The sequence below is a fragment of the Equus asinus genome, chromosome 6 (genome assembly GCF_041296235.1).
Source record: "Equus asinus isolate D_3611 breed Donkey chromosome 6, EquAss-T2T_v2, whole genome shotgun sequence".
Classification (NCBI taxonomy): domain Eukaryota; kingdom Metazoa; phylum Chordata; class Mammalia; order Perissodactyla; family Equidae; genus Equus; species Equus asinus.
This window is the reverse complement of record NC_091795.1, coordinates 75,145,418-75,172,695: the sequence shown is the minus strand read 5'-3', so window position 1 is coordinate 75,172,695 and position 27,278 is coordinate 75,145,418. Positions and strand designations below refer to the sequence as shown.

At 39.1% G+C, this 27,278-nt stretch overlaps 1 protein-coding gene across 2 annotated transcripts in view; it reads left to right on the top strand.

Moving 5' to 3' along the window:
• Positions 1-24,548, top strand: part of TTC27 (tetratricopeptide repeat domain 27) — a 176,440-nt gene extending 151,892 nt beyond the window's left edge. For both annotated transcript variants that reach the window (XM_014854931.3, XM_070512289.1), the window contains 4 exons: positions 15,371-15,568; positions 16,877-16,988; positions 20,635-20,735; positions 24,310-24,548. In XM_014854931.3, coding sequence (XP_014710417.3) covers positions 15,371-15,568; positions 16,877-16,988; positions 20,635-20,735; positions 24,310-24,432 — 534 coding nt within the window. In that variant the 3' untranslated portion in view covers positions 24,433-24,548. The remainder of the gene's footprint in view (positions 1-15,370; positions 15,569-16,876; positions 16,989-20,634; positions 20,736-24,309) is intronic.
• The last annotated feature ends 2,730 nt before the right edge of the window (positions 24,549-27,278 follow it).

The following is a 27,278-nucleotide window of genomic DNA, read 5'->3' as shown; positions in this document are numbered from 1 at the left end:
TCTTAGAATTGCCTTCCTTGGTCAGTCTGATCTTGTTAATCTTCTGTCATGTGTCTCCAATTTCTAACTGATCTGCTTTTCTTTCTGATGTGAGTGGGATTTCCCCTCCAAATCTATATGTTAACTCACAGTAATCCTTCATATCTGCTAAGGATTAGTAACAATTGGCCAACCAGATTGGCTTTTTGGATTTTCTCAAGAAAATCCTGATCCTCCTTCTATACTTGGCACCCATAGGAGTTGCTTTTATGTGAGGAACCCAAATGGCTAGGTCCAGGCCCCTCTCCTTCCATAAGGGATGGACTTGTGTGGGTTATGGTACATAAGCATCAAAGGGAGGGGGCTTTTCTATCTTCTCTCTCACTTACCCTCTTCTGCTTTCCAAGGCACATAAAGCAGGTCAAAGTGAGACATGGTAAAGTAATAATAACTAACATTTATTGAGGGCTTGTTGTGTGCTAGACACTATTCTAAATACTTGACATGTTTTAACTCAATTAATTCTCATCACAACTCTGTGGGATATCTGATTTGTGCTATCATAAGCTATGTTGGACTCTGGAATGTATGTATGTATCTTCCCCCTTGTTTTAAGGAAACTAATGATATGAAACAAAATAACTGTTCAAAGATTGTTTTGAAAAGCTGTTACTTCGAAATCGTAAAGAGTTATAAAGTCATCAAGATATTGCTGATTTTAGTTGAATTAGAAGGGTGTATCAAGTATGCCAAGTCATCTAGTGATCTCATACCTGAGATGTATGTTTTCCAAAAGAAAGAAAAGACAAAATGGAGCAGTTGCTTTACTGAAGATGATGATTTAGAATAAAATAGGTTCAGCCTTGGTCATTCCAATCTCCTGCAATTACGTTAGCTGGAAATGTACTGGGGGATTTTACTTAAGATTTTCTTTTGTTCTTACCACTCCCAGTTTAGGAGTGTCATTCTCTCTCAGGATGAAAAAATTTCTTGCACATGTTGAGACTAACACTGCTGTATTTGAGCATCTGTAACTGTGTGGGGAGAGAGGTGACATTTAGAATAATATATTGGTAGTCACAGTGGTAGATACCAAGAAGACAACTCTGGCAAAAATAACCTGAGTATAGTTGATTCTAAAAGAAAAACTTTCAGTTGTTGATTTGGCAAGTTGTATACCAAATCAAATTCATTGGAATTGTAAGAACTCATGGTTAGAAATCTTTCAGGAGCCTTCCCTAAGAAAGAGTAAAGAGACACAAATAAGGATTTTTATTGGGGTGATTCTCAATCAATAGAGTTCATTTTGAAGTAAAAATGTATTTTTCTTAAGTTTTTAATGAAGAATTAAAAAGGAGGTAAAGCTTAATTAATGTAAAGAATGATCCTATAGCATAGGATTACTTTTTTTTCTTTTTTGATTTATCCACCCTCTGTTCTGAATGCACAAGATGCATTTTGAGCACTTTTCAGAAAAGGAAAAAAAAGTCTTTAAAAAAAAAAAAAGGACTTCTCTCAACATGAATTGAGATGCTTTGATTTAACTTTGATCTTAAGTAGATTTTTCAGGGGCCAGCCTGGTGGCGTAATGGTTAAGTTCACACACTCAGCTTCGGTGGCCTGTGGTTCAGGAGTTTGGATCCCAGGGGCAGACATACACACTGCTCATCAAGCCATGCTGTGACTGCATCCCACATACAAAGTAGAGGAAGATTGGCACAGATGTCAGCTCAGGGACAATCTTCTTCAGCAAAAAAAAAAAAAAAAAAAAAGTTTTTTCAGACATATTTTGGTGATCATAACTATAGCTTCTCACTCCTTCCAGCAAATCTAATCAAAAGGAATTACCACCTATAGAAAAATTATGTTCTGATTCCCATTTAAAATTTTCTTATCCCGTACCTATTTTAGCAGTGTTTAACTTACATCATTCTGACCTTAAATGAAAATTTTATTATTTCCTGGAGAAAATTATTAGAATTTAGTTTAAATTCATGGCTAGCTAATATTTTTATCTCTTTATTCCTCTATTCTTCATTTGTTTCTCAAATTCAGCTTATGAAACAAATTTCCTTTTGTATCATAGCATTTCATCTGAACATGAATATTTTGATGAGTTTGAGCATAGTTTCTGTAAACATTCAGTATTTTTATAAACAATCAAAGATGGCATTTCGGTTCTTGAGACTTCCCCCTTGCAGTCCCACTGCCATGCACAGGAGCACCAAGAACCATTCCTGTTATGAGAAATATTCCGTATAAACACAGCACTTGGAGAAGCACAAAGTGCTATAACGATGTCAGATAGTATAGCAATTAGCTTAATTTCTACATTTGGATTTGGGGAAATATTACAGAGAATATCACAACTAGATAACCAGTGACTTGCTCAGATGAAAGCATCATCTTTAGTACTTTATAGTAGAGAACTCTTAGGTATTTAGATGGAGAAATAGCCACAGTGAGATAATGTGTTGGTTTTCTACTGGGAACTGTTAATAGCCTTCTTCAGAAGTGTCATAGAGTGCTGATGGCAACGTTTGGTTTTTGGCAGGTGTGAGTAGAGTCGCTCCATAGTGGTTAAATCGTTGAAGCAAAGTCTTGATGGCTAGTGATGAGTTTAGTCATATTTAGCTTCATGGCATGCTTTTGTCTGTCATCATGCTCTATGACAACTAGTCACTGTGGACTGAGACAATTGATAGATTGTCTGGAATATTTTTATCTTGGCTAAAAAAATTTTACTTAATTTGACTCTACAAGTTTGGCAACAGGTGTCTTTCCAAAAAACTCTGATATTCTTATGTTTGACACTACCTGACCCCATTCTATTTTAGTTTGCTTTAAAATTTTCTCTTTATCTATTTTTTCTACTTCTTTATAGATGTGCTTATTGTCATCTTAATTTTTTCTATTGTGTGTATGTATTGGTGTGTAAATTTATATTCATTTTAATACAGACATGGTAAATTAGCTACAAATTATTCTGTATTTTTTACTATTTGTAATAGAAGGATGAGTGGGTACTACCTTTATCATTTTCTCCCCTTTCTCTCTGTGTCCTAATTTTGACCAATGCATAGATTAGTAACAGGAATGCTTTTCTATCTAGTACGTATTTCTAATCATGTCTGGTTGATACATGTCTTTATTTACCATAAAACAAATTTTGATGTTCCTGCATAATTGGTCCCTGTTCAATTTCCTATTGTCAGTAATGCCACAAATATCCCTATAGATAAATCCTTGTCTATGTCCATGCATCCTTCCTCAGGGTAAATTCTAATGTTGATTTGTTAGGTTTTTTTTCTTTTCTTTTTTTCTTTTCTTTTTCTCCTCCTGCTTCTCTTCCTTCTTTGATAACTTGGGCAATCATTTTTGGAAAAGAATTTAAGCATTACATTATTATACCCCATTTGCTGTTTATAAATGGAAGAGGAAGGGAAGGGGAGTAACGTATATCGAGTGTTTGCTGTTTCTGGCACTTAACAGGGATTATCTTTTGTAGGACGTACAATATTTGAGCTGGATACTAAATATTCCTCATTTTACAATGGATGAAAATGAGACCTGGAGGGGTTATATAACTTGACCAGTCATATAGCTATTCTTATATAACTACCACCCAAAACAGATAGGGAACATTTTCATCACTACAGAAAGTTCTCTTCTGCCCCTTTGTAATCAATTGAACCACTACCCTTACTCCCCCAACCAGGCAACTGCTTTCTGATTTCTGTCACCACAGTTTAATTTTGGTTTTTTTTGAATGTCATATAATTATAATCATACAATATGTATTCTTTTATATTGATGTTTTTTGTGTAGATTTCCATTTGATGTTTTCTTTAGGGAAGGCAAGAGATAGTGTTGGTGTGCAATGGGGCAGATTGCCAACCAAATTGAAGTTCTGGAAAAAGTTGTGGCTGAGTATTACTTGAAAGAAAAGAGAGAAGGGATTGGATATATTTTGTATAAATTATGTCTCTGTAAAATAGGTATTATCTCCAATTGACTGCTGAGGTATCTGAGGGTCAGCAAGCTGAACTAACATGGCTGATGTTTCTTGGCTAGTAAGTAGTTAAGCCAAGACTTTAGGTCTGAAGTCTGGCCTATTTAAACTAAAGCCTGTGCATGCCTTTTCCACACTCTAAGAAAATTTTTTTTTTTTTTTTGCTGAAGGAGTTAAAAAGAAACTGTTAAACTGCCTACCTCTCTCTGATAACAGATTTGGGCAAGCCAAGGGTCAGGGTTATCAGGCCAGGAAACAGCAAGTTCTGTAGAGAACTCCATGTGGAGCGGGGAGTCAGCCAAGCTGGAAGATGGGAAACGGCTTCCTTCTTGGCCTGGAGCCCTCCTGGAACTTTTTGTCACTAGACCTGAGGCAGTCCTATTCCTTCCTGCTCTTAGACCTCTGGGATTCAAAGGGCCAACACCTTGTGCTTTCAGCGAAGACTGTGGTGAGACTTGGCTGAGGCCTTCAAGGTTAGTGTTGGGGAAGAGGATAGTTACACTTTTCTCTTTGTGGAGATTCTTCAGCATTTGTCTTAGAATCACTGCTCCTCCATGTGAGAAAACTTCAACTCTCTTCAGGGGCCAGTTGTGGTTCCCTAGTCATTCTCTGCTTGCTGCATCCCCCAAGCATAGCCCATGATAGGGGTGAGAAATAAGCTTAGGATAGAGAGTGAAGCGAAGGTTCTCTCTCACCTGAGTGAATTAGAGATGTGGGTAATGGATCTAGAGGCCATTACATGGAATCAGTGGTATGGCATTGGTTTGGGTAGGATGTGAGGGAGTAGAGGGCTATTTATATTGAGTAAAATGAAATCCCTCTAAGTAGCCAGGCTTAAAGAATATACTTAGATTATTTTATGATATACCAAATGAATTCCAAATGGACTAAATATATGCGAAATATTTTTTCATCTCATAGAAAAATTAGGAGTGAAAATGGATATTTCCCAAATTTCCTGAATTTTGAAGTAATAAAAGAAAACTCGAAGGAATTTTTATGGCCACATTAAAAAAAATATGTGAAAAATATTTGTAACAAATAGGAAAGATAAAAAGCTAATAATATCCTTATTATATAAAGAGTTAACATCTGCTGCAGGAATGAAATGTGACAGAATAGAAGATTCAGAAACAGACTCAACTAAGTATGAGAATTTAGTCCATGATGAGGATGGCATTTTAAATCTGTGGGATAAAAATAAAATATTCAGTGTGTATTGGAATAGTTGGCCAAACATTTGGGACCAAAAACTAAAGCTCTGCTTCACTCCTTATACCAAAGGAAATTCAAATGGATAGAATATTTAAATTGAAATGCCTTGAAAAGCAGATTATGTTGTGGGTAAGAGCGTAGATTCTGGCTTAGACACCCTTGGTCTCCACCTACCAATCACTAGCTGTATGACCTGGGGCAAGTTAGTCACTTTGTGCTTCACTTTCATAAAATGGGGCTGATAATACTTCCTGCCTCACAGGATTGTTGTGAGGATTAAATGGGTGTTATATACGTAAAGGGCTTAGAACAGTGCCTGGGACATACAAGTGTAGTTGCTATCCTCCTCCTCCTCCTCCTCCTCCTCATCATCATCATTGAAAAGGGAAAAGCAAAAAGCACTAAAAGAAAGTATGGTCAATATTTTTATAAGCTTGGGAGCGGAGAAAACATTTTTAACCATAACACAAAAACCGTACTCCGTTAAGGCAAATTTCGAGAGATTTGACATTTAAAACTTCTACACGTGGGGAAAGAATGACTGAGTAGGTGCTAGAGGTCACCGTCCTTGTTAGGGATAGGCTGTGATGTGATAGTCGTTCATTTAGTGCTTTCTGAACTGAAACTGGAAGATGATTAGTAGAAGCCAGCTAAGTACGCTGAGGAAAGTTTGTCTCAATGTTGTCGATGTTATCTTGGTCTTTCTACTTAAGACTGCTGTGTTCGTTTCCTGGGGCTCCTATAACAAATTACCACAAAACTTGGTGTCTTTAAACGGCAGGAATTTATTCTCTCCATTCAGTTCTGGAGGCCAGGAGTCCAAAATCAAAGTGGTGGCTGGGCTGTGCCCCCTCTGCAGGCTCTAGAGAAGAATCTTCCCTTGCTGCTTCCAGCTCTGGTGGCTCCTGGCATTCCTTGGCTTGTGACAACGTCACTCCAATCTCTGCCTCTTCACTTGCTTCTTCACCTCCTTCTTTGTGCGTCCTCTCCTCTTTGTATAAAGACACTAGTCATTGGATTTAGGGCTCACCCTAATCTAGTTTAACCCTGTCTTAACTAATTATATCTGCAAAGACTCTATTTCCAAATAAGGTCACATTCTGAGGTTCTGTTTGGACGAGAATTTTGGGGGACACTGTTTGACCCACCACAACTGTTATGCTCCTTTTCAGGGAGGAAGCAGTGGCTTTGAGAATAGTGGGGTTGGTAAAGGTAGGGAGTGGATCCAACACACACCTCATTGGTGCCTGTGGTGGTAGCAGAGGCAACATGTACAAAGGGACACCAAGGGAAGGCCAGAGAGACCTCAACTAATCATATGAAAGTCTTGCCTTTAGCAGGCAACACCAGAGGTTTGAACATCTGGAAGTGACAGAAGAGGTAGTAAGAGTAGGGAGGGAGTTGTTAGAAAATTAGTAAAGCTTTTCAAAGAGAGACACTGACTTGGTCACATGTAGTATTGAGAGATAAGACTGGAATCCCCGGCCATGATGGGCAAATTAGGATTTCTAAGAAGGATCTATTATTAGGCTTTAGGACATTGTAATATTACCTGAAATACTGGGAGAAAAATTTTCATATGTGGATATGTACATATTCTGGAAAGAGGGTTCAAAACTCTCATTAGATTCACTCGGGTGTCCAGAGCCCCAAGAAAATAAATGCAGAGTAAAGAATTGTCTTTGGTGTAGACTGCTAGGATTAATTTTCAGAAAAAAGGGCAAGTGGGCCTTCCCTTATAATCATGGATTAAAATTTACTTCTATAACTTGTATTATGTTACAAATGGGAAAATATTACTGAATGCATTTATCTGTTACTCTAGTTTTTGAACGTTCTCAGTGTTTTCAAGCTGTGCATAAATAATCTACGCACACTCACTTCCGTCCCCAGTTACCACCCCGGTTCTCTGCTGCTCTTTAGAGCTGACTCCTCGGGAGAAGCATCTTCCCATATGGTCTCTACTTGCCCTCCTCCCATCCTCTTTGGAATCCAGGCCATTTAGGTTTTGTCTCCACCAGTCTACTGAATGTGCTGTTGTCAAGGGCTGTGTTGCCACATCCATGGGACTGTTGTCAGTCCTCAGGTTTCTCAGCCTATCAGCAGTTTATATATATATTCTTTAGAGGAAGATTGGCCCTGAGCTAACATCCATGCCCATCTTCCTCTACTTTATATGTGGGACACCTGCCACAGCATGGCTTGACAAGTGGCACGAAGGTCCTTGCCTGGGATCGGAACCTGCAAACCCTGGGCCGCTGAAGTAGAATCTGGAAACTTAACCGCTATGCCACTGGGCCGCCTTATCAGCTATATTGAACGCAGTTGATCTCTCCTCCTTTTTGAAACATTTTCTTCACTTGGCTTCCAGAATTCCACACTTAGTACCTTACCAGCTGCAGCTTCTTCATCTCCTTTGCAGAATCATCTTCACATTTTCTTCTCTGTGACAGCAACTCCAGGCTCAGTCCTCGCCTTATTTTTCTTCCTCACATAGGCTACTACCCAGAGATCTCATGATTCCCTTGATTTTCCCTCGTATCTTCCTGAGAATATGTATTATGAAAACAAGGTAGAAGTTTTCCTCTGTGTGATCCTTTAATTCTTTTTCACATAGGCTGTTCAATTTGTTTATTTCATTATGGACGCACCTTTCAGGTGTCTTAATTTTGTCCCTGTTGGCTCATACGCACCTGGGGATATTGGCTTTCCATTGGTAATGTTTACTCGATGGGAGGGACTAAAGCAAGCCCAGGATCTAACCAGTGCCCTTCCTGGTGAGTTTGCACCATAGGGAGAAGTCACCATGCATACACTTCACCACTGCCCTCTCCCATCCCCACCGAGTGGCCTGGCTCCTCAGGAAACCTCCCTTTTCTCTGCTAGGTACTGCTTTCTTCCAATGCCCATCCTCCTGTGTAGTCACCTAACCTCAACAGGTGGAGGCCCACCAGGCAGCTGAGGTCTACTGTTTGCTTCCCACCCCAGCCAGGCCCTCTGTCCTGCTGTACCCTCACAGTCCTTGGCTTGCATTGGGCTGGCACTGCTGTGTTTCAGTCTCTCCATGCTGATGGCAAGTAGCATGTGGAAGAAAAAAGGCACAACCAAAAAGCTTTTCTCAGCCCATCCGTGAACCTTGGCACCTGGCACTTTTCCGCACTGGGCTACTCTTGTCTACCATCCCAGGACCCAGCCAGTTTCTGTCTACCCAGGGCTTCTCACGTGTTTACCGTTACTTTCGCAGATCCATCAACTTTCTCTTTTTTGGAGTAGTGTACAGAATTGGGGCTCAGAAAAAAGAGCTAGCAATGTGTTATTGTTAGTCCGTCAGTTTGTAGGCTGTGTAATCTCCATACTCCAAACAATAAAACTGTTTTCACATTGGAAAAAAATGTGTTCAATACAAATTAAGAAAAATTTAAATATCTTAAAAAGGAAATATGTACTTGACAAACATTTGGAAAGAGATTTAAGTTCACTAATAATAAAGGAAATAGGGGCCGGCCCTGTGGCTGAGTGGTTAAGTTCACGCTCTCCACTTCGGCAGCCCAGGGTTTCACCAGTTCGGATCCTGGGCGGGGACCTAGCACCACTTGTCAAGCCATGCTGAGGTGGCGTCAAACATAGCAGAACTAGAAGGACCTGCAACTAGAATGCACAACTATGTACTGGGGGGTTTTGGGGAGAAGAAAACAAAAGAAGAAGAAGAAAAAAGATTGTCAGCAGATGTTAGCTCAGGGCCAATCTTAATAAATAAATAAATAAATAAAGGAAATAAAATCCAGAATAATAGCTGGACATACCTTTAGTAGAACAAAATATCAAATATTTAAAAAGTAATAATACACCCAGTGCTGATAATATGCAATGAAATGACACATTTTCATATACTACTGATGGGCATCTAATTTGATTTAGCCCTTTCAGAAAGTATCAGAGTTATGTCTAGAGTCTTAAAATGTTTATTCCCTTGATTCCGTAATTCTGTGCCTGGAATTCTGACCTAAGGAAAGCTTCAGGATGAAAAAAATCTTTAGGCGCAAAGATAGGGATTGAAGTGTTGTTTAATAGTAATAACAATGGCAGTATGGGGACAACCTAACTGCAGGTGCATCAGTGAATAGACTACGGTTTGTCAACCTAGTGGAATGTTTGGAATCTATTAAAATGATCTATTTAAAGAGTATATGAAAACATGAAAAAATTCTGTGACATAATTTTAAGTGAAAAAGGTAAGAGAAAATGGTTTATGTAGTGTTATATGAAAAATTTACACACAGTGAAAAAAATTAGAAATTCACTGCAGTGTCAGTAGTGCTTGTATTTGGGAATTTTCTTTTTCTTTTTTTATTGGCTCTAATGTCTTGGGGAAATTTTTAATTAAAAAAAAATCTTTAAAAACCTGTCTGGTTTTGGTTGATTCAAGATTTGGCAAAGAAATGGTAATGAAATGATCCAAGTTATAGCATACGTATTTCGTAAAAGAGAAATCTTTCCAATATAAAAGAACTTGTTATAAAGGAAGAAAGAGTAAGGAGCTGTGCTTTCTAAAGTAATGTCGCAAATGCTTGAGAGCAAGATCGAGAACCCAGACTGCAGGTTCAAATCCAACTCCACCTTCCCTGGGTATGTGACCTTGGACAAGTTACTTCACTTCTCTGTGCTCCAGTTTTTTCATCTGCAGAATGCAAATAATGAGAGCACCTTCCTCACATGACTGTGAGGAGGATTCGGTGTGTTCGTAGAGGCCCTGGCTCATAAGAAGGGCTATATAGTATCTCTAAGTATTGCCTATCATTATTGTTGTCTTCTTATCATTCTCCTCTCATTCTCAGCTGTGTAAACTTGAGAACGTGCATTTTACCTCTCATGCTTCGGTTTACTTGTCAAGTGGGGATAATAAGGTACCTGCTCCCTAGGGTTACTGTGGGAACTAAATGAAATCAGCTTGGTCACGTGCTTAGCGCAGGGCTTAGCACATCAGGAGCTCTCACAGCAGAGGTAGTAGGGCAGTATCTGGGGCTGATACCATGGTGGTGGATTCTGGTTTTCTTTACGTCTATTTTGAACCATAAGGAAATAAAGGGGCGCATAGAGAGTGGGTCAACAGTGAGGGTTTTGCTGTCTACTTCTGTCGGAGTAACGAAGTTGAGGGTCAGTGATAATCATGATAGTTTATAGACTTATTGCTTGTTTATTGCTTTATAGTTTTCAAAGCTCTTTCCACGTATGTTGACCCCTCGATCCAACAGCTCTGAGATGTAGTAGACAAAAGACCTGTCCTCATTACTGCTGTTTACCAGCTTCCTAGCGACTCCCCCGGATTCATGGTGGACTGCAGCGACTGATTCTATGTATCTTCCTCTCCTCTCCAGCTCTAGCTGTTCTTGAATACTTGGTGTTTAGGTATATGGTACATCCAGTACTTTGGACTTCAAATTCTTTGTCCTTTTCTTTATTCCATATGAGCAACTCATCCAAGTGGCCGTGTCTTAGATCCTGTTCCCCTAAGAATTGTTCCACCTCTAAATTCTTAAACTTCAATATTCTACCCTTCAGTGACTTATTATATACTTAATAATTTGTGGTTTTAACTAGTTACTTGATGATTTAAATAATCATAGCAATTTACTCTTTTTTACTCAATTTACAGTGGATAAAAAACATTTACTTATTTAAATTTTTTTTTCCGCTTTTGATGATGCAAAGGAGTGTGATTCTGTTAAATGTAGTCTGCCCAAGAGGAAATTGCACTTTTTTTTTAAAGATTTTATTTTTTTTTCCTTTTTCTCCCCAAAGCCCCCCCATACATGGTTGTATATTCTTCGTTGTGGGTCCTTCTAGCTGTGGTATGTGGGACGCTGCCTCAGCGTGGTTTGACGAGCAATGCCATGTCCGCGCCCAGGATTCAAACCAACGAAACACTGGGCCGCCTGCAGCGGAGTGCGCGAACTTAACCACTCGGCCACGGGGCCAGCCCCGGAAATTGCACTTTTTGGTGATTCATTTAATCACAGAAATTCCACAGCAACACCCTTTGCTCCTTTTAAGTTGCAAATATCTGTTTTTCTAAAGAAGGGTTAAATGTAGGGGCAGGCCTGGTGGTGTAGTGGTTAAGTTTGCACGTTCCACCTCGGCGGCCGGGGTTCGTCAGTTCAGATCCCGGGTGCAGACATGGCACCGCTTGTCAAGCCATGCTGTGGCAAGCATCCCACACGTAAAGTAGAGGAAGATGGGCACGGATGTTAGCAAAAAGAGGAAGATTGGCGGCAGATGTTAGCTCAAGGCTAAGCTTCTCCTTCAAAAAACAAATTTAAATATATATTGAAACTTATTGTTTTTGTAATGAGCCTGGGTAACTAGAATGTGATTTTTCTCACTTACTAGTTAGTGAAAAGAAAATAATGATATTAGCCAGTAAATTATAAAATTACTCTAATAGTTTTTAAAATAATTTCTATCACTCTAAAACCACTTTTTAAGATTACATATTAGCTCTATTTGTTAATGTATTTTAATAATTCCATTTTTTTCTTCGGTTCATAGGGCTTTCTTAATTGTAGGAAATAACTTTTTAATTAACTTTTGATTAAAATATAATGTAAATACAGAAAAGTATACAGATCATATGTAAACATATGAATTTGCATGAAGGGAACGCACCTGTGTAACCAGCCCCCAGCATGTGAGTCAACACTACCAGCACCCCCAAAACCCTCACAGTCCCCCTTTTAGTCACCACCCCCTCCCCTATCCACCCACACAAACTAAGGATGTAAATTCAAAGTCTCAAGTGAATATTCATGTGTGCCATCGTGTTTTGTTTCATCTTTGCCAATATTCACATGTATTTATTCTTGCCTTTTCTCTATTTTTAAATTGTTTTCATTAAAATAACATGCATATAATTCTACAGGTTAAGTAGTAGTAAAAGGCTTATAACAAAATACAGCAATTTCCTGCGTTACCCCTTCTCGCTTCTCAAGATTCTTCTCCCCAGAGGGGAGATATCCTTTTGGTTTTCTTTTTCTATTTGCACATTTCCATATTTTATAACAGTAGTTATATACTGCTATTTTTTTATTAGCCAAACTTAGGTATTATCTACTGACTTCCTATTATAGTAAATGAGACTTAACTCTCATATACCAGCACTTCCACTACTTCCCTTTCATATTTTCCCAACATATTTAGATTAAAATTTTTGGTTAACTGAATATTCTCTATTAACATTATTTGCCTATACATATGATACTCAAAGTGAGTATTACAGAATACTGATTAGGGTTTGGGGTTTTTTTTTTTAAGATTTTATTTTTCCATTTTTCCTCCCCGAAGCCTCCCTGGTACGCAGTTGTGTATTGTTAATTGTGGGTCCTTCTGGTTGTGGCATGTGGGATGCCGCCTCAGCGTGGCCTGACGAGCAGCGCCATGTCTGTGCTCAGGATCCAAACTGGTGAAACCCTGGGCCTCTAAGTGGAGAGTGCAAACTTAACCACTCGGCCATGTGGCTGGCCCCCAGGGTTTTTGTTTTTCCTGATGTTAATAATTGTCTTGGTTTTCACATTTCTCTCTTTGTAAGCCTCTAGTCTAAACTCATGATCTCTCCTGCCCTCTTTGTTCTGGCTTTAGCTCTGGATACAGTCACTCACCTTAGTACTTGCCAAATCTGGTGGAATCCTCCAGTCCTGGTCTTTGTAGATGTACTCTGCTTGTTACTTTCTCCTTCCCTTGTTTCCATGACGTCACTTTCTCCCACCTTTCTGACTGTACTGTTTTAGTCTTCTTAGTGTATTACCTTTGTTCACCTTCCCTCCTCTTAACTTTTGTGTTCCTTAAGATTCTATCCTTAGTCTTTCTTACCCAACATAGTCTCTTTAGGCAATATCTGCCGTGGCTGTGAATGACTCTATTATCTATTCCTCCATTTAGAACTCTCTCCTAACATCCAAATCCAGTTAACTGGCCATTGAACATGGAAATAGAGTTATTTGTTATTGCTTTCCCTCCTATTCAAGGTCCCCCTCTCTTCTTGTGCTATCTGTGTAGGAATTGGGTGGATGTGTTGCACTTCCCTTCTCCCTACCCCGGCCCCTAGCACAGAGATGTTCTCCCTCCCTACTCTTCCACAGGTCCCTTCACACACCCAAATACACACACTTCACCAACTTTTCCCTTCTCAAATGCCGGCACTGCTGCTGCCCATTTTTCTTGGCAAGAAGGCCAAAAGTTTTCTCTCCCCCATTGTCTCCTCAAGTAGGCTGAAGTGAAGGGATGTTGGCCCAACTGTGAGAGCCCAGAAAAAGTATTTTACTAATTTAGTATGCTTTATTTGTACTTGTTAGTAACTATTTTAGTAGGAACTATCTCTTTCAAAACATGTTAATCTTTGAAATGTTTACAGAATGATAACTTGAAACAAGTAGTACACATTCATACTATTTCTTCTGCATTGTTACTTCCAGATTTAAAATCATGAGTGGGATTGTAATATGAATTTCATTACTTTCAGATTTAAAGCTACACATGTGGAATTGTAATGTGAATTTACAGGCAGAGATAAGGTGCCTTGTCCAAACAAGAAAGAAAAAGCACAATTGAGTGTTTTCCTGTTTACTTTTACCACTGAATATAATTAGGACCATCAGTCTGAGCTCACATTCCTAAAAGTGTTCATGGTCCCCAGGAGCATTAATTCCTTGGCTGCATCTTTTGCCTGGATCAGAATACTCTATGGGGAGACAGAGCAGGGTGTCACAGTGGTCGCATTTCTCTTAGCAACGCTTTCTGAAAGAGGTGTGTTCATTCAGTCTTTCTTTCAGGCACCAGTTTTTATTGCATCAGTGCTGTGTGTCAGGTAGTACGTTAGACACTGGTGATAGAGATGATCAAATGTGGTCCTCTCCCAGAAGTTCAGAGTAAGAATAAAGATGTGGCACCCTGTCTCTTGGAACCTTGCTAGTCAAAGTGTGGTCTGTCGACATCAGCATCACCTGGGAGCTTGTTAAAAGTGCAGAATCGCAGTCCAAAATGGAACAAGACCTCCATCCAAGATTCTGCTTTTCTAGCAAGCTCCTGGGTGATGCCAAGGCTGTCAGTCCATGGGCCACGCTGAGTGGCGAGGTCTTAGAGCACTCTCCTCTAGCTGGTTCTTTAGTGGATCCAGGTATCTTTGGTGTCCTTCCTTCACAGGAGTGGATGATCAAGGATGCACTTTTTATGCCTCCAGGAAGCTGCCTTGAGATGTACAGCTTAATATAGACATGACAGATGTATCTTGTCATAACAGTGTAACCTGCTGTGGAGCTCAACTTAATCCATCTATCAGCATTCAAAGCATCTGGGGTAGAATGTGTAAACAAGACTAATGAAAGCATGATAGCCAAGAAGTTGCTAAATGGCAAGTGGATCTGGGGTTTGGAGGGATAAGAGATACTTTCTGGGTACCCTGCATGCCTAATGCAAATGCATTAGCAGTTTAACGTTCAACGATTAGGAAGGGCCAGGACCTTTTTAAGCAGAATTAGAATGTTATCATAGCAATCCAGAAGGAAAATAATGAGGCCTAACCTAAGGTAGGAGAAGCTGGATTTAGGACTCCTTAGGAATGTGGAATTGAATTGCTTATATGTGGCAGAAACTGGGAGAGAATAGAAGCTATGTTGATGCTCAGGTCATTGGCTCCGAGATTACAGGAGGAAGATGGATCTGGGGTCTCTGTTTCATTCTTGGGTAGATGGAGTGTGAGATGTTGATGGGACATGCCTGGTGGGGTTGAGGTGCACAGTCCGGGAGCTCTAGTGAGGAGTCTGGCTGGAGCTGTCAGAGTAGGTTTGGTAATATATTTGAAGCTACGGGTGTGGATCAGATCATTCAGAGAGAGCACTTAGAGTGAGAAGAGAGGATCAGCGGGTATAGGGCCTTGTGGAACAAGAGCCCTCCCAAGATCCTGAGAAGGGATACTAGAGAGCTGGTCAGCATGCACTGCTAGAGCGTGGTTCAAGACAGCTTGACTTTTATTTTTAAAAAGTGTAAGAGTGATATTCTAACAGGTCTCAAGGTTTTTCACTGTCATTGTCATTGATGATGGTAATGGTAGCCCTTTGTTTGTTGTTATTGTTTGGTTGTTTCTAGCTTACCGGTTTCTTCTGTGCATTTTTTAAGGTCCTTAAAATTCTGGTCAAGGCAGTGATTGATGGGATGACTGATCGAAGTGGAGATATTGCAACTGGCCTCAAAGGAAAGCTGCAGGAGTTATTTGGCAGAGTAACTTCAAGAGTGACAAATGATGGAGAAATCTGGAGGCTATATGCCCAGATATATGGAAATGGGCAAAGTGAAAAGCCTGATGAAAACGAAAAGGTAATTTCTCCAGACCTTCTGGGCTCTTGCCTTTTGTTTGAACATATGTGTAGTGGATCTGCTTTTTTGATGGTTGGAGGAGGTTTAATAATTTGAAAGATAAGATTAATATGCTCAGGTTTTCAGTTTTGATTCAGAATCTTTAACATAAGCACTTTGAACTGCGGACAGATTAAGACTTGTAAGCATTCGTTTTTTTTCTTTCCATGAATTTTTCTTATATAATTGTTCTCTGTTTCCTGCAAAAGGGTCTCTCTAACCTGCTCCCCTACCGAAGCTACAGCAAACAGCTGGTGCTCATTATTTACTCTCACCCCTTTCTGCAGGCTCATCGCTAAGGACTAAGTTAGACTGGGTACAAGGACAAAAGAGTATTTAAATCTGGGATGGGACTATGAAAGGGAAAAAGAAAAAGGAACTAGATAAGAATATTGGAGAAGAGCTTTAAAAAATCTGAATATAAAATACTTTACAAGGTTGCCCTGTCCCTTTCTCACAAGTACAGTGGGACACCAGTTACGCTCAAGTTATGCCTGTAGCCTCTTATCTTAGAGCTTTAAGGAGCCCCTGGAGTTTCTAAGGTTGGAATAGTTATTTTGTGTTCTTTTCAAAACATCTACAACAAATCTAATATACTCCTTGCGTGAGTTTGGAATTAACCACAGTACAGCTAATCTGTGGGATTCTTAACCGCTCTCTCCTCTCTCAGTCCACCCAGCTGGCTTCTGCCATTGCCCTGTCAGCCCAGAGAATACATACTCACATGCACGTGTGCACACACTGCTACGTTCTGTCCTTCCGTTTCTTCTTGAATTAGGTACTCTCTTGCATATATACAGATTAAGGGTACTCCGAATTCTCTAATCTGTGACTTCTCCCTCAAGAATCCACAAGGATGGGATTGTGAAAGAGAGTGTTTTAAACTTTTGTGAGTTTACACACATATCAGTAATTGCACAGTTTTCACCAAGTTCACACCTCATTCTCTAAACTTGTCTCTGAAGCTGATGGCTGCAAACACTGAGGAAATGTGCACACTTTTTTACAGATTTCCAAACCTGGCATTTGTATTTTTCTGTTTGGAGGGAAGTGTCTCTATCCAGAATCATCCATTTAATTTCTTTTAATGGCTTTTTGCTGTTGGACATGCTTATCTACACCTTCTTTGATGAGAATCATAGAGACTGTGCTGCATAGCACAGACGCTGAATTTCGAGTTGGAATTAGTTACATATGACTTCCAGGAAACAAAGTTTGAAACGTGAATTCCACTTGTTATTCTGACCGTTGTTCTTTTTCTTTCCTCAGGCGTTCCAGTATCTATCTAAGGCATACAAGTGTGACACACAGTCCAGTTGTTGGGAGAAAGATATTACATCATTTAAGGAAGTGGTTCAGAGAGCCTTAGGACTCGCACATGGTATTTGATGTAACATTTGATATCCATGGCATATTTCAATGTAGTTTTACTGATAAGAGAAAGTATTTGTCGAAAGTAAAGTTCCATTATGTAATTTCAGGTTCATTATATTGAAATTGTATTTAATTCAGCAAACATTTATAGACCAATTACCATGTAGTAGGCACTCGGGAGCAATAAGAAGTGATAGGATAGAAGCTTAAATACTCTTTGAATAAGTGACAGATAGAAATGTGAAATACCTTCATAATTGTATTTAACCTTCACTTCACACAGAGTCGGTTTGCGTTGATTATGTAGTGTTAAGAAAATCTGTTGATTTTTCCCGAATCATATTCTTCCTTTATAAATGAAAATATTCACAAAAATACATAGATTTCTGGGTGTATAGCAATATACAAAGAGCTATGGCATATATAAAAGAAGTAAAAAATCTAAGCTAGTCCGTATCCTTGGGGAATTTAGTGGGTGATATTTGAGGGGATGGATAACCTTTCAGTTAAAGTTGTATGCCTCTTGGTTAAATATACTCCAGATAAAGGCTGCTTTTAATTATTTGTATTAATGAAAAATAGGACAATTAAATTTGGTAATGCATTTTTATATTGATATTTGAGTATGCATGTATAATACCCTGGGAATGCAGTGCAAATCAAACAATGAAACCATAATGCTAAGAATTGAATCCCAAGGACTGTGAACATATCCTGAAGTACTCTTCTAACTTCTGCAACTAATAGTTACAGCAAATAGGGAGCCAATGAGGGATGATAGAAAGAGCAGAATTTTGGAATCAGGGAGATCTAATCTCCAGGACCAGCTCTCCCGTAGACTTGCTAGGTGACTTTGGGTAAATTACTTAACTTCTCTGAGCCTTACTTCCCTCTTTGGTAAAATGGAGATAATACCTACCTATGGTTGTTTCGGAGAATACAAGATTTAAATGTTAATCCATTACCATCTCACCCCCACCCTTTTCCTTCTCAGGTGGAGGATCTGAGCTGTATGATAAGGGACTCAAGACTAAAAAAGAGAAAGATGAACAAGAATAAACTTTAAATTGCCTGTAAAGACGTCGCAAAACATTCAAACAATTTAGAAATGGGCTTAGTAGTTAATAATTCTGCTCAGGGCCATTGATATCGTTGACTAAAAGGATATAAATGTCCAATTTCCTGGGTCACCTTGACAGATTAGGAAGAAGTGCTGAACTCTGCATAGCTGAAATTCAGTATAGAAAAGGTTGAAGTAGTTGCTGATAGACCAGTGGAAGGACGGTCTAGAGTGGCGAGAATTTTTGTGGTTCCTACTGGCCTCATGGTGGGTGGGCTCAAATGGAGTGCAGTCGTTATGCCTTCGGCCTTTGTGGATGTAGTACTTTGCCTGGGGAAACCCCTGCTAAAGTGTGTTATGTACATAATTATAGCAGGGTGCAATTTACTTTGAAGAATTTATCTTATCTACTTCAACTTGCCAACCCTAAACATTTCTGTGAACAGCTGGCTCTGTAACAGTCAAAGCCAAGATATTTTCTGTGATCACTAAGTGATGGTATTAAACCTGTCAAATATAAATATGCAGGCTAAAGAAATACTCTAGGAAAAAAATCTTCATTTTGCATCTTAAAGTTGGTTTAAAACTATTTTTGGCACCGTTTTTTCATCAGGCAATACTTAGAGAAAAAACAAGTGTCTATTATTTTAAGTTCCCCTTTGACTTTAATGAATTATGTGTTGGTTGTCTTACGATGTTTTAAGCAAATTTGAGTGGATGCTCAGCTTTAATTTCTAGTCATATTTTAGATTTATGAAACTAAATCTTAACCTTTTCTTTTGTTGCTTTTGTATACCATTGCTCAATCGAAGAATGAGATGGGTTTCTCTTGATTCTCTCTCTTTTTTTATCTTTCTCCCCTACATTGTTCTCCACCTCGCCCAATTCTGAAAAGGAAATAGAACATTTTAAAAAAATCTCTGCATGATTGAGTCCCTTTGGGTTGCTATTTTTAGAAGTAGCCCAGTACTTCAGAAAGCTTGATAAGACATTGCACTCTCTACATAGTGTTTGAGACCTTTCTATAGCAATGTTGTCATTGTGCCCCCATTTGTATTGTCTGGAGGGTATTCATTTACAATCTCTGCTATTCTATTTTCTGAGTGGGCGAAAGCTCATTCCTTCTTTGCCATCCAGGAACTTTTACAGTAATAGTTACGCATTTTGACTCTAGTTTGCCTGCAGGAAGCCCTGTGCTCTCTCACTCTGTCTCTGTCTCTCTTTCTCAATCCCTACTGTCTTTTGGAAATGGGATTGAGGAGGGGACTAATAGAGTGTTTTTGTCTTTTTGCTCTATTTTTGTTTTCTCCAAATGAAAATAAAGGAGTGAAAAAAGAATCACAGCTGTTTCTGATATAAGTTACTAGGTATTCAATAGCCTAAATACTTCAGCCATGGTAGTTACAACTTTCCTCTACTAAGAAACACAGACATCGTAATCCTCACTATCTCCAGGTTAACTGAACCCTTTGAAAATGACTTTTACCTTGTTGATTACCACGCATTCTTTCAATCTTTAGCTGAGAAGTGTCCAAGTCTAATTATTATTTTGAAATAGGAATGTCAAACCTAGTTCTCGCCAGTCATAGGAAATACTAATTAATGACAAAACTATTTTGCCAGGCACAGGACAATTAGAGTTTGCATACAAAAAGAAATCCATTTTCCATCCCTCGTCTAAAATCTAGGGTAGTTAGTAGACTTTAATTGTTGCACTGTTTAGTGAGTTTTAAAACAGGTTCTGGATATTGATCTGTTTGTAGTGAGCATAATTTAGAGGAACAAAAGCAGGAACAAATCAGTGGAGAAATATCAGGCATTATATTCTTACAAAGCTCTTCACTTGTTCTTATAAAGCATTAATAGCCAGGCCTTCTGCTAGGGAAGATTATGCCCTCTTTGTAATTTCAAGTTTGAGGGAAATGGGCTCCCCAGAATGATGGAGGCAGAGTTGTTGGGGATGACTTGGTTCTCCCCGACTCCCTGCTGATGCCAAGTGTGGCTCAGCGACCCGAGAGCCTGGTTGTGGTCTCGTTCCCTCAATGCAGGCACGTAGGTTGTTGATGTCAGTTCTTCCAGGATGGTGATATAAACCCTGAGTGTGAGAATGCAGGAAGAAGTGAACAGTGAATGTCTGGCACGTCACTTCCCTGGGTTAGTGTCATGAGCAGCGTTGAGTCCCCATTAGGGACTCCATACTGTGGGAAGCCACACTAAGATGTGCTGCGTCTGTTTTTCCCCTCTGTGGGCACCGTGTTTTCAATTAGATTTTGTCTCTCTTTGCCTAATTTCATTAGTCTGTCCGTGTGTGTGTGTGTGTGTTTGTTAGTCTTTTCCCAATGATCTGTAATTCACCAAAAATCACCTATTTTCCTCAAAATTCTCCTTTTAGCAATAAATTATTCTTCTTAAAGAAGGATAAAGGGGAGAATTATGCACATAATTATTATTCTTTTTCCAAAATAAAAACTTTCCTGTAGAAATATTTCTGAAGTCTGTTACTATACAACCCTAATTAGATAATTAGATTTTGTACCTGTAAATTATCATTACTGATTTTTAATGGATATTTTTCCCCACATTTATCTTCCAGTGGCTATAAAATGCAGTAAAGGCAAATCCAGTCCTCAGGAGGCTGTACAAGTGCTTTCTTCGGTTCGACTCAATTTACGGGGCTTGTTATCTAAAGCAAAGGTGAGAGTGAAATGTGAATTAATTAGAATTGTCATATAAACAAAGGTCTTAGTATCAGCTCTTAAATCTTCTTTTACATCAGAGGTAATTTTAGGCCCGTGTTATATTTTGGATATCAGCCCCAGGTGGTTAGTTGTGCTGGTAAGGATATTATTGGCCCAATGGCTAGACCACCCTACACATGGGTATCTTAGGAGTTCTTTGAAATTAGTATTTATAATCCAGCCCTAATGCTTTATGTTAAATTAAAACAATGCTCTTCTATACTTGTCACTTTTCCCAAAGTGTGGCACAGATGCCACTGGTAGCACTTGGGTAAAAGTGCTTTTACCTGAGTACTTTTGATTTAAATATACATTTATTTCACTGCATATTGGAAAAAGCATAACTAGCATATCACACCTACAATTTCATGAATATTATTGCTTATTTTCCATTTATAGTAGTATTTTAGTGTTTCCTTTAAAAAACTTTTATGTAAGTAAAAAATTGATTTAGAGACAAATATTAAGTAGGTGGTATATGGATTTGACAAAAGTTAAGATAGACGGATGACTCAGGTTTGACAACTAAAACATATACCATCAGTTTACACACATCAACCTGTGAAGCAGTGCCAGGATGGGGACACCTGAGAATCAGTTGGGGAGATTTTTTGAAGCCTGGATCCGGGTCTCTACCTGTGATAGATCAAGTCTGGGAGGGAGCCTGGGAAATCTGTGTTAAATTTTAAATAGGTGGTTCTACTGTGCAGCTAGGTTTGGATTATACCTCTGGAAGCAAATTTTAAAGGAATATCACTTCTAGCATAATTTAGTACTTTCTTTTCTGATCTTTACTTGCCTTCGCTATTTAATCTTGGGTTGCAAACGAATTTTAACTCCCTTCTGAGAGCAAGTCTGTGGCATGTGAAGGTCATTTCTGGACACGTAAAAACCTTTCCAGAATATGCCTCTTTCTTTTTTTTTTTTTTTTTTGCTGAGGAAGATTCACCCTCAGCTAACGTCCATACCAGTCTTCTATTTTTTAGTATGTGGGCCACCAGCACAGCATGGCCGCTAAGAGAGCAGTGTAGGCCCATACCTGGGAACCAAACCCAGGCCACCCAAGCAGAGCACACTGAGCTTAACCACTGGGCCACCATGGCTGGCCCCCAGAATATGCCTTTTTATTAATCGCTTGATCTTTTCAGATCCATGCCCCTTTAGATTATTAACTTGCTTTACTATCCTTATTAATCTGCATGCTGGACCCAGGTTTCTGTAATGTGCGTGGAAGAACTGTGTTTCCTCCGGGTGTGGCTGCGCAGCTTCAGAATTCTGTGTCTCTCGGAAGGCTGCAAGCGCTCAAAGGAGGTCAGGGACGCAAGCTTGTCCTGTGACTCTCCTTCTGCAATTAGGAGCTAAGTGTCTGAGTTCCGGTTAGACCACTGACCTGCCCGTGGTTGTTTGTTTCTTCAAGATGTGCTCTACCAGTTCCCTTATCTCTGTGCAAAGCTTTTTCTAATAAGTTATTAATTTTACATGAATCTGTACTCACATGACACAGATAGTCTTGTCTGGGCACATAGTGCCCATCCTTCCATATTGTCGTAGATTCCCAAATATTGAAAACGAGGCCTCAGAACATCATTTATGTTTAGATTTTCTTCTTATTAGATCCCAAATGGATTATCCAAAAACGGGGAAAATTGCTTCCCAGCGCCTCCTTTGAAAGCACCTTTTTGCATGTAATATTTGGGAGTCTCCGATTTTGTAGTAGTCGTATGCCTTTTCTATCTTTTGAACAAATTGCGTTTGCTAAACTGAATTCCAAAAAAGCCACTTTTTTAGAACTCTTTAAAAAGTGAAAATGAATTAAGATAGCTGTGTTCAATAGCTTGCAGTAAGCTTGGTTTGCTCGAGTCTCTGGTCTTTTCTTGCCAGGCCAGGGACTTCATGGAAATGAACTCCTAGAACCCAGAGACTCCCCTAAAGTCCTCCAGTCCATGCTCTGCCAGAACAGAGTAATCCTTGGCCCCGAGCCCCATGTCATTGCACAGTCTGCTGCAGGGGGCGTGAGGGCTGTTGGTGAGAATGCTGGAGGGCCTGGGCACAGAAGAGATTTACCATTTAAACTCAGTGAGATCCTCAGCAAATTATTTCTTCTTTCTTAGCCTCAGTTTCTCTCTGCTTCCTCTTTACCTTCCAGGGAAGTGATGCAGATTCAGGCTGATTTACAAGCACTGTAATTCTTGTAAAAGTAAAATGTACTATGTGAGTCCCAGTTATTTTCCTCAAAGGTGTTTTCTCTACTGATCGTGTTGTCGCAGTTCTTATATCATTCTATTATGAAATGCTATCCAAGGTGTGACTACACAGTAATGGGACAAATCTTTGCTACACATTTTTGAAGTTCTTCATTCAAGTGAGTGCTCTTTGCTCCAGAAATCACTATGCGAAACTCTAAGCTTATCTCAATGATTATACCACCACTCAAAACATCTTTGGGGTTCTCTTTGTAGAATAAACTGTCAGAACAATTGTCACATGTTATCATCTGTGGGAGTGATAGTAACTAATCATATTTCAATGGTAAATTTGATTTTTGTGAACTAATAATCTAGTCAAGTCTGATGAAAAAAATATATGGTAAGCTGAGTACATTATATTTCTGTTTAAAACACACATGCATGCGCACACATCCCCACACACAAGGTGGTCATAAAGTCCTGAAGCTGATTTTCTTGCGTACCTACATTGACGCAGCAGACAGTTCCTAGAGAGGCAGTTCAAAATATTTCTGCTATGGTACCATTACTGAAGTATGTTGCAGTATGCCTCCCAAGGCAATTCCTTTTTTTTTTTTTTTTTAAGATTTTATTTTTTTCCTTTTTCTACCCAAAGCCCTCCAGTACATAGTTGTATATTCTTCCTTGTGGGCCCTTCTAGTTGTGGCATGTGGGATGCTGCCTCAGCGTGGTTTGATGAGCAGTGCCATGTCCGCGCCCAGGATTCGAACCAACGAAACACTGGGCCACCTGCAGCAGAGCGTGCGAACTTAACCACTCGGCCACGGGGCCAGCCCCGGCAATTCCTTTTATAGGAGGATGGCACGTTTATTTTTACTTTATTTTGCTGGGCTTTTTTGCTTTTACCAAATCTTGATAATCTTTGTAGCTTCTGAGTCCTGTGCCATAATTAATTCTCAAATAATTAGCATATAGGATATAATTTGTATGAACTCGAGTTTAAAATATATTTGTTTTGCCTATATACCATGAATAGATTTGGATGAATAATGTCCATTCACCCAAAAACCCTCCTATGACGTTGAAATGAGTAATCAATATTCGCGGCAACCATTTTGAAGAGCAGAGCTCATTTGAGTTTACAAGTTCAGGTGTGTTGTTTGATTCATCATTTAATTGTCGCAGCTCATACATTTCCAGGATGGTGACCAGAACAAGTACTATAATAGTATAATGTTGTAGGATCATTAGGTAAAGGGAACTTTAATTCTGTACTCTGTATCTATTTTATTTTAAAGAGATTTTCATTGTTTTGATAATTCTGCGTTGTTCTTTATGTTGCAGCAACTTTTTACAGATGTGGCAAGTGGAGAAATTTCCGGGGAGTTACCTGATGAAATAGCAGCTATGGACGCCTTGGTAGTAGAGCTCCAAGACCTAAGCAACCAATTTCGAAATCAGTATTGACCATTCTGGGAACAATTTCTGGAAAAGGCACTTTCACCTTCTGGAAGTTCTCTTATACCTGTGTATCTGAAACACAAGATATTGATTTTTTAAATAAATTTCTTTTTTATGGCTAACACTCCTTGTTTTTATGATTTTTCTAAATGTTTGAACTTTCTGAAGTACATTAGATAAAAAGTTTCCTATTTCTTTAGGCTTAGTTACAGATGAATTCAGTATTTTATTATTCTTGAGGCATTTCAGCACAAAGAGCAAAGATTATAGTTTTCCTTTTAGCATAGAGTTTATTCTCTCTCGGCCTGAAATGAATTAGATCATTCTTTGGAAAAGCTTAGTCTAAACAGGAAAAAAATCACACACTCAAGTTTGTAGAATCATTAGATTGGCTGCTTTATTATCCAAAAGTGATAAAGGAGTAGATTTGGTGACAGAAACCTTTACACTTCTTGAGATTTTGTGTTTGTGTCAGAAAGATACAGGCTTGGCTAAATTAGAAATGTGAGCATGGTTTAACTTCTAAATCAAGAAAATGCAAGAAAAAATGACATAATGCAGATTTTGACTCAACCATTAGCCACTAGTAACCAGGCTGACCTTCCTCATTGTGTGTACTGCCAGCCCTAAAGATAGCTGTTTAATAAGGTTATTATGGATGAAGACAGCTATAAATGGTGCCATATTACAAAAATGCCAAAGTAAAATGCTTTCTTAGTAATGTCTATGGAAACAAATATCGAAGGCAGCAGCTGAGCTTAATAATCTTACTACAAAAATCATAGTGAGGAATTCTCAGTGCTGGCTTGGGTTGCTGAATTTTGGGTACCATGCATAAGTCATTAGACCCTTGCTTTTTTCCGTGTTCTGATTTATAAAATGTGAATAATTTCTACTCCTTGCTGCTTTGTGAGTTTCAGCTGCCTTTGGAAATTTAAAAATACATAATCCACAAATATAAGTGTTCTGAACACTGAAAAAACAGTCTTTAAAAACTTTCATCAGAGAATTTTTAGTTATGAATGCTTACTCATGCTGCTTTCCTTAACCACCTGCTTCTCTTTTCTGTATCATACTAGCCAAAAAAAGGTTGATGTATGCCCCAAGGCAGTTTCTCTTGCAGGAGACACAATAATAGCAGAAAGACCAATAAAATGAGGTAACAGCATGAGTTAACATTAAGTGTCCACTCAGATCTTTTATAGAAGCCATTGGGGAATAGGTGGTGGGTGGGTGGATGGATGGATGGAGTGAGCCAGGTTTTAAGATTCACTCTTTGTCGGTACCTAACTGTGAACCCCAATAGAAGCTAGACAAAGACTGAAAGGGGTAAAGATTTCGGGAATCGAGTGGAAGATTGAAGAAGAGGTCCCGAGTTTTAGAAGTCTTTAGTTCTCAGTTTATTTTCCTTTGGGTTCAAAGTAGAAAGTGAGTGTGAGTTGTCACAAACCAGGTCACAAAAGGATGATCCTTTTCCAGTCCTGTTCCCAAATGCTGTGCTGGACCAAAGTCTGCAGGACACTGTCCTACACCCTCTCTTATCTTGGAATGGTCTCACAAAAGAGAGAGCTCTTACATATCTTCTTCTTAAGATATAGACCTACCGTTATATTTAATAATCTTACTTATGTGAATGTTTAGCATAGTTGAAGAAAGTGTGCAGGAAGGTACTGTGGCAAAGCAGGAAAAGCATGGGTTTTATCAAAACCTCATCTCTACCACCTCCTAACACTTAATACTTAATACTCAGGTACTTGATACTATATCTGTAGAATGAGTGTGGTGATAGTGGTATTTTCCATCAAGGTCTTCACGTCTCTTACAGCACTTTCACCCAGCTGCGGAGTCGGTAACACAGTGTCTGCTTAAACAGATACATTTCATTTACTATAGGGTCTTTGGTGCTTTAGATTGCTATATTATGATTTAAAAACATTTCTGAATGCCTTATCTTTTATAAATTTCAACCTTAGTTTTCTAGTATTAATACTTTTGTTTTCAGAACTACTGTTTTGCTTTGTCAAGTTGAAAAATAGAAAATATGTGATCCTCTAATCTTTATTGAGTTCCCACATCATGAATAATCATGCTAATAGCTACAGGTTATGGAGTTCTCACTCTGCGCCAGGTAGGTTTGTGATATCACCAGGAAACTAAAGGTTACAAACTCTAGAAAGAAAAACAGCCAGAATTCAAAGACTGCTAAAGCCTGCGTTCCCTCTATTTGCTGTGTTAGCACTAGAAGCAGCTTGCAGTGATCAGCCGATTCCAGTCTGCTCTAACAGTGCTATACCCGGAAAGTTTGCCTGTCATTGTTTATAAAGTTCTCTGAGGAAAGGAATTCTGTGAGGTCTCAGTTAACAATAGCTTGTGATCTGTTAAGATAATTTAGTCTTTTTTTAAAAAAATAATTTTAATAAATTCTTCATCAACCTTTTTCCAAAGAAGCAACATAGTAAATGGGGGCCCTAACTGCAGAGGAGTTCAAATAAATCCCAGTGGAATAAGGAATCCATTCTCTACACCCAAACCCAATTCTCAGGCAGCTTCGAGAGTTGGTGCTGAGTCTGGGAAGCAGAGCCATGGAGTAGGTGTCGAGCAGAGGTGAGTAGAGTGGTGGAGTTCAGAACTACAGAAAACCAGAATGGACCGTGAGCTGCCCATTTGGGGGTGAAGAGCCTGGCCTTACCTCAAATGGAGCCTCAGTATGGTAATGAGGACCTCAAACATTGAAAGCATTGACTAAATTGTGTAGCAAGACTATCCTCTTCATGCTGTGCTTGTTTCTGCTGAACATGCTATTCGTGTGCTATTCATGAGCAGAAATGTAAAGAAGTGGTATCAAGTGTGTG